Consider the following 7,857-nt stretch of genomic DNA (forward strand, 5'->3'; position numbering starts at 1 on the left):
GCCATGTCGACCAAGTCGGCTATGATCCTGGGCTACTGGGATATTCGCGGGGTGAGTGCCTTCGCGGGGGCGGAGCCGTCGGGTCCGATGGAGAGGCGGCCAGGGCTTCGGGGCACCCGCGAATTAGGGGCGCCGCTGGGGAGCCAGCCCCGGCTCAGCGCCCCGGCCACGGTGCCCGACCCAGCCGCACCTCAGGGGCCCCCAGGCCGGGCGAAGACGGGCTGAGAACGGCAGGCCGCAGACACCGGCTGCTGAACGACCGCGTCGGCCGGGGGGATGCTGGCCCTGGCGGCCCCGGGACGTTGGCGGGTGGGGTCAGTGGGATCCGCGCGGGCGCTGACCCCGGGCTGTCTCTGCAGCTGGCGCACGCCATCCGAATGCTCCTGGAGTTCACTGAAACATCCTACGAGGAGAAACGGTACACTTGCGGGGAAGGTAATACCGCCCCGCGCGCCAGTGCGCTCCGCGCCAAGCCAAGTGGGCCCTGCAGCTGTCCTGGCTTCCTGCGCCCTGAAGGTGGCATCAGTACAAGGTCCCTTGGGACTCGGAACACATCACCTAGGGACTCTGCCTTTATCTGCTGCAGCCCAACCCAGTCTTAATATTTAACTGAGTAGGCCCAAGGGATGACATGGTGACGTTAATAGGGCCTGCGAAGGAGGGTACCGGGGTTGGGTCTTCGCGCTCACCTCGGGTGCGATATTAAGGAAATTGGGTCCTCTGCGCCCTCTCTCTTTCAGCTCCTGACTACGATAGAAGCCAGTGGCTGGATGTGAAGTTCAAGCTAGATCTGGACTTCCCCAACGTAGGTGGCTTTAGGGGAAGGGAGGCAGAAGGGAAGGTCATCGGGTGTATCCTTGTTTCTTTTCTCTCTGGCCTCGGAAGATCCAAAATAGGGGCTCTTGACTTGAATAGAATAGTTGGAATTCAGGGGCCCTTGAAGGTGGCGGAAAAAACTGCATTTTCACTTCCCCTGACTACTAACCAATAGTTCATCGTTCCTTCTATTATAAATATAGGGTCATTAGCCATGTCTGTGACTTTGTCACAAGGAGAATTCAAGTGTTTTCGTATGATATTACTTGTGTTAGAGATATTGGCCATAAAAATCATTTGTATCCAGCACTACTTTGAAATTATGGCAGACGGTACATCTGCTGGTTATTTAACTCATTAATGGCCTATCTCTACTCAAACCTTGCTTTTAATGTTTTCTGAATTGTATAGATTATATGTAATTTGCTTTATGCATTTACAACCCTACTCTGAGAGGGTGTCTAGAAGCAGGTGGGGGCTCAGTCACTAACTTCTACTCACTTTCTTCTTTCTCTTAACATGGCATCTCCGCCCTGCTGTCCACTTCCCTAGAAATCTCATCTTTCCCTGGAGAGAGGCAGGGAGGGTGGTGAAAGAAATGCTCATTTGACCTGTCCTTTCCCTTCCAGCTTCCCTATCTCGTGGACGGTAAGAACAAGATCACCCAGAGCAATGCCATCTTGCGCTACATCGCCCGCAAGCATAATATGTGTAAGTGGAATGGGGCAGGTGCAAGAGACCAGGCTTGTCGCTGACCTGGGAGTAGGTATTGCCAGGGTTTATTTGCTGCCACTTGGCCTGCAGGTGGTGACACTGAAGAAGAAAAGATTCGCGTGGACATCATGGAAAACCAAATCATGGATTTCCGCATGCAACTCGTGCGACTCTGCTATCACGCAGACCACGTGAGTTTCCGTCACAGGCAGGTGCCCAGGAGAAGGAGCAGCTGGGCACCCAGGGGCTAAGTCTGCCCCATCTGCTGCCGCCACCTTTTCACCAACCAGTGTGTCAGAGAACTCTTACTGGGGGGTTGGAAAGGATGTCATATACTCGGGTTGGCCCTTCTTCCTCTCTGAACCCCTCCCTGAAGGCAGGGAGAGGAAGGCTCTGGTCAGGGGCTGCTTAGTGCCCATCACTGGCCCCTGCCCGAACCAGCCACGAAGATGATGACAGCTATTCTTTCTCTCCATCGCTTTTCCCTTGCAGGAAAAACTGAAGCCTCAGTACTTGGAACAACTACCTGGACAACTGAAACAATTCTCCTTGTTCCTGGGGAAATTCTCCTGGTTTGCAGGGGAAAAGGTAAGAAGGAAAAAAAGGAGAGGCTGCCTTCCGTCTCTGCAGGTGCTGTGAGCTCCCAGCCCTGATACCTTGCTGTCCCTCTAGCTGACCTTCGTGGATTTCCTTACCTACGATGTCTTGGATCAGAACCGAATGTTTGAGCCCAAGTGCCTGGAAGACTTTCCAAATCTGAAGGCTTTCATGTGCCGTTTTGAGGTGATGCTCCCTGAACCTTTCTATATAACAACAGGCCCCCGGGGCCCCACGTCCCGCTCCCAATCATTCTTGCCCAACACCAGCTTTTGCCTAAAGAGGTCAATGATTTTCGGGATACTTCTAAAGCTTTAGGTCTTGGTCAGGCTTCTGTCTGCAAGATATCGTATGGCAGGGATTGGAGGGAATATTGCTGTGAATATTGCTGTTTTGGTGCAGGCCTTTGGATTAGGTTAGCGTCCTTATAACTCTCCGTGTGCTTCCCCTTCAGGCCTTGGAGAAAATAGCTGCCTTCCTGCAGTCTGACCGCTCCTTCAAGCTGCCCATCAACAACAAGATGGCCCAGTGGGGTAACAAGAGACCCTGCTGAACAGGACTTGTACTGCCTCTCATTCCATGCTGTCCTATGGAGCTCTACTCTCTTCCCTGCTCTTTTCAGTAAACAGCATTTAGGCTACTGGTGTCCAGCTGTATTTCTCTTGGGAGTGAAGGATATGTAGAGAATTATTAAGATGTGAATCCAGTCACCTCAACACACATGCCCCCAGCAGTTTTCCAGGATTACAGCTCATACCCTATTCTTGAGAGTAAGTTCTGGAAATAAGAGCGAGTTAGTTAGTTGTAGAGAACAGAGGTATAAAGTGGTGTGGTCCCTGTGAAGACTGGGTGAAGACATCAAGTGAAACTGTGTAGGACTGTGGACTTAACTGAGTTCAGGAAAAGACCTTTACATAAACGGGAATTAAGTGTCATATAGTGCTTCTGACCGGCGGGAATAACCCATAAATAGGACTGGGATAAGTACATACTAGTTACATGCTAAAATAACAGCACCCACCTCCCACCATTTACTAACATTATTTCTGGAGTTTTAACTGGGGGCCAACGTTGAACTAAAATTCTAAAACTTTGATAAAACACAAACAAATAGCAAGTGAAGTAAAAGCAATCACTATCAACTCTGTATAGAATGCTTACAAATCTTACAAATCATTAAGACAACTCAGTTTTTTTAAGTGGACCAAAACCTATAGACAGTAAAGACAAATGGAAACATGGATGTCCAGAAAAAGAAAGACTAAAAAGATACTTATAGTCCAAGGAACTACATATTGCAACGGAGAGAGGCCATTTTTCTATCTATCAGATGAACTAAAACCGTAAGTGTTGACAAGGTCTGGGGAAAGTGATGCTCATTACTTTTTTTTTTAAAGATTTATTTTATTTGTGCATACAGAACTGGGGTGCAGGCCAGAGGCTCAGGGGCAGTGAGAGGCTTCACCAGAGACAGAGCGGGGAACAGAACAGGCAGATCAACAAAGTACACTGCTGAGGGGAGCAGCGGGCGGGTCAGGAGATGTCTGCCAGGCCATGTGGTCACCTCCGGGGCAGGCGGGAATCGAACTCATGCGGAAGTGGCTTTAGATTCTCAGTGCTGTGCTTTAACCCGCTGCGCCACCAGGGAGGGCCAGTGATGCTCATTTCTACTAGTGAATTTATAAACTAGAATAGATAGTTTGGAGGGTAGTTTATCAAGCTCTTTTAAAATTCAGGTTATACCCGTGACCCAACAATTCCATACTATAAAAAAATTCACCCCTATACCCAGCGTTCTGTGCTAAGATCATGCATTTCTTGTAGTAAGGGGGAATCACATAAATCCCAACACTATGGCAAACCGCAAGGCAGATAAAAATGAGAGTTGACTATCCCCAAAGGCACATCTTTGAATATTAAAATTTAGATTGAAGATGAGTACACAAGAGTATGACTCTTAGGACATTTCAGAAAAAGGAAAACTTGAGGCATAAACATTTTCTACAGATACATTTATGTATCTTCCAGACAACTGGAAGAACATACTGGAATAATAATAAGGCTTACAAGGTAAATGGGAGAAAAGCCCCAGCTCCAGGATGGATGCTTTGTAAAGGGGACTTTGGAGACAAGCTTAGGACTTTTCTCTCTTTTCAACTGGGAGGATGTGTTCGCATATTGCTGTGTAATAGAAGCTAGCTTTACGGGGAGAAAACAAACTGGGGAAACTGACATCTGTAGAGATTAAGCTGGCACTGTGCTCCATGTGTAGAGCAAAGTCTGAGGTTGGTTGCCAGCTTATGACAGTGGCTTGATAGCTGTCCCCATGAACAGTTTTTTAAAAAAATGACAGGTGCATTAAATTTGGTGGAGAAGTTCCCCACGAGGGAAACCTATTTGTGTTTATTGTTGAGGTTGAGCAACCAGATTAAGGTACTTGCAGTCAGGAGAAAATAGCTCGTGTGATTCAAGGAAAGTGGGATGGGGAAAGTGAGGGACCCTGTGATGTGTCTCCCTGGAAAGCCACACAGATATACGTGGAAGCCAACGCATGGACTTGGGAGGGTGTCTGGACTTTGCACAGAATTTGCAATCGCCTATCCTTCAGCCACAAGACAAGGTCATGGCCATGGCCATGAGCCATGCCAGTGAAAAGAGATTTAGAGAGTTCACATGGAAGGGAGAGGAGAAGAAAGTAATTGATCTTTAGCCGGTGATTTTTCCTAAAGTGCAAATGTGCTCAAGTCCCACCCCTGCTTCATTACATTAAATGGCTTCTTACACCTGGGAAAACGTGATTTTCTCTGCTTTACAAAGCTTCATAATCTAACCCCAGCTGCACCTGTTGGTGCTGAGTCTCTGAAATCCCTGGGGAGCCACAGAGCTGCTGGAGGCCGGCTGCCTGCCTTAGGTCCTGGCCCTGTCCCCAAAAAACTGTGGCCTCCTGTGTTTTCCCTGAAAGGTTACTAAAGAAACTAGGAAACCAATATTTCTAGAGTGCCTAGATGATACCAGTGTTACATAAATTTATGAACATAAATTACCCCCATGGAGGCTGAAATGTCCTATGCTGTTAGTGTTTCTCCCGCCTGGGAAACCACAGCATTGTAGTCACAGAATCCTACTTCCCCAGAAAGAAAACCAAAGATATTTTTAAATAACCAAACTGTTTTGCAACATGGTAACCAAATAGCTCACCAAGGTCATTCCTACCACCACCACCTCCTGCTATCACCTTGCAAGCTGAGGAAAGCACCAGAGATAAGCTCGAGTCTGGTCTTCACAAAGCACACTCCACGTCAAGCACACTCCAGGTCAAGCACACTCCAGGTCGGAACGCAGCTTTCTAAGCCTCAGTTCTCAGGCTGGCCCCACAAACAACATCCAGATAAAAGATCCCCTTGAAAGCACGCACAACATTCCTCCTTTCTTCGCTAGCCAGACGGTAACCAGATACCCGTGACCTCCTCCACACTGGCTCACCTGCACAAGCTGTGTCTGTCACGAGACCAGAACCTCTGAAGGTGGGATCAGCCTGCAGAGAAATGCGATGCTGCCTCCTCAGGTTTAAATCCTCAGTTTGCTCTGAGTAATCTCTTAAATAAATTTCTCTTTGAATCGCTTTCATGGCCGTGGTTACTGCATCTACCTTCAGGGCATAATGAGCTCTGCCATCGCCACACTTTGGTACTTGCTGTTCCTTCTGCTCAGATGCTTGGCCTGCCCCTGACGCCCCCACCTATGCCCACCCATCCTCTGCGGGAGGCCCCAGCTCACACCTTGTACAAATCACTAGTGGTGACCACCTGAGGTTTCTGGCACTATCCTGGTCTCTATGCTCTTTTTTGTTTTAATTTATTTTATTTATGGGTGCATACAAGAACTGGGGTACAGGCCACAGGTGCAGGGGGTGAGAGGATTCACCAGAGACACAGTAGGGAGCAGAACAAGCAGGTCTATTGGAACACACTGCTGAGGGAAGCAGCGGGGAGACATGAGAAATCTGCTGGAGCAGCTGGGCCATGTGGGTCGCCTCCCTGGCCGGGGATAGAACTCAGGCCGCAGTGACTGGCCCTAGCTTGATGGCATTAAGACGTTAACCCCTGAGTGACCCACCAGCTCTGCTCTTGACCTGAAATGTAGCCTATGACTTGCTCTAGTCAATGAGATGTGAGCAGCAATCACACAGGTCTTCCAGGCTGAAGCGCTAGTGCTGTGGCTCCAAGCCCTGGTCCCAACGCCGCTGGGAGGAGTCAGCACAGGCCTGACTGTGTCCCCCACCAGCCTGTGGCTCATAGGCAGGAACAGCGAGGGCCTCTGCCAGTCATGTCAGACAGAAAACCAAAGTCACAAGTAAATGGGCTGAAGCCACCGAGATGTGACTTCTCCTGACCACACTGCTCCCCGCCCCACCATCACTTTAACGCTCCTATTTACATGTCCCCTCCCAAACATTCGAGGTTTCCTCCATCAGCACATACCATGGTGAACTCCAGCTGCTCCAACCGGGCAGGGTGCACACCTGTTCCCTTCATCCTCCTGAGAATTGGAAGGAGAAAGGACAATTTGCTCCCAATAAGTGTTCCACGCTCTCAAGAAATATTTTTAAGTTCTCTGTTCTGGATGAGATCACAGAAACATGGAACGTCCTGTCCTTAAACCAGGTAGAAGAAAGGTTGAAACGCGCATGGGAAGGACAGAAGTTGAGGTCAGGGAGGCCCGAGGGCCTGCAGAGAGCTCTGAGTGGAGGGGAGGAACGTGATTCTCGGGCTGGCTTGCTGCTTGCTGAGGCCAAGTGAAGTGAGCTGTTCTGAGCCAAATGAGCTAGGCTCTTGGTGTCCTTTTAAGACTTTTTTTTTTTAATAATATAGTAGTTTCCCAAGTCTTTTTTTAACCTTTTTTTTTTTTCTGAGATACCATCACACCTCCTCAGATACACTTCGCCACACCCCACCCCCACAAAGGCACCCACAGTCCTCCACCATAGTCCATTGGCTTTCTCCTCCCACTCCCCATCTTATGGGCCCACATGTTAGTCCACTTTCTAGAATTTGTTATTGGTCTGGTTTTGTTTAATCCTTGATTTTGTTTCAACATATGCCGCCTAGGAGTAATGACTGTTTAGAAATACATGAGTGGAAAAGAATGTTTTGTTAAGTATTTAGCCTCTGCATATTTTTTTAAACACCCTTCTTGTAGGCAGGGAGTTTCTCAGAAATCCCAAACAATGCTGGCACTACTCACCCATGCCTGTTTACCATCCTTCCATCATCGGATGTCACAGAATTGCTCCTTCGGCAGGTGCATTACTTCCCACGTAAGAAATGTCATTTCCAGCAGGATCATGCTCCGTCAGTGATGTTAAGTCGAAGTTCTGTATTACTTCCAGGAAATTTCCTCAAGGGCGGAAGAGCAACCCCATTCCACTTTCTCCTCCCTGTCACTTGGAACACAGATGTGGGGGGGCTCTAGCCACCATTCAGGACTAGGTAGAAACAGAGAGCATAGGGTGACGGAGCCTAAAGGCAAGAAGCTACAGGAGTCAGCTACGAGGAAGCTGTGGTGACCAGTAGCCTCCCTGTCTGCACCCAGGTCTTTATTCACATGAGAAGTAGGCGTCGGCCCTATTTAAGTCATGGGTTACTTTTCAGTTAACTACAGCAGAACTTAATCCTAACTAGTTCACTTCCCGCCTCCCTTGTGACCAAGGCAAGGCCTGTGACCCAGGCT

The 7,857-nt window shown here is 48.8% G+C and overlaps 1 protein-coding gene across 1 annotated transcript; it reads left to right on the forward strand.

Moving 5' to 3' along the window:
- Positions 1-2,759, forward strand: GSTM3 (glutathione S-transferase mu 3 (brain)). Its single transcript, XM_004689679.2, has 8 exons — positions 1-51; positions 360-435; positions 741-805; positions 1,446-1,527; positions 1,621-1,721; positions 2,023-2,118; positions 2,203-2,313; positions 2,582-2,759. The coding sequence occupies exons 1-8, from the start codon at positions 4-6 to the stop codon at positions 2,678-2,680; spliced, it is 678 nt and encodes a 225-aa protein (XP_004689736.1). The 5' UTR covers positions 1-3; the 3' UTR covers positions 2,681-2,759.
- Positions 2,760-7,857: the final 5,098 nt, after the last annotated feature.

This window comes from Condylura cristata, unplaced genomic scaffold, assembly GCF_000260355.1.
Source record: "Condylura cristata isolate star-nosed mole 26May11 unplaced genomic scaffold, ConCri1.0 scaffold00026, whole genome shotgun sequence".
NCBI classification, from domain to species: Eukaryota; Metazoa; Chordata; class Mammalia; order Eulipotyphla; family Talpidae; genus Condylura; species Condylura cristata.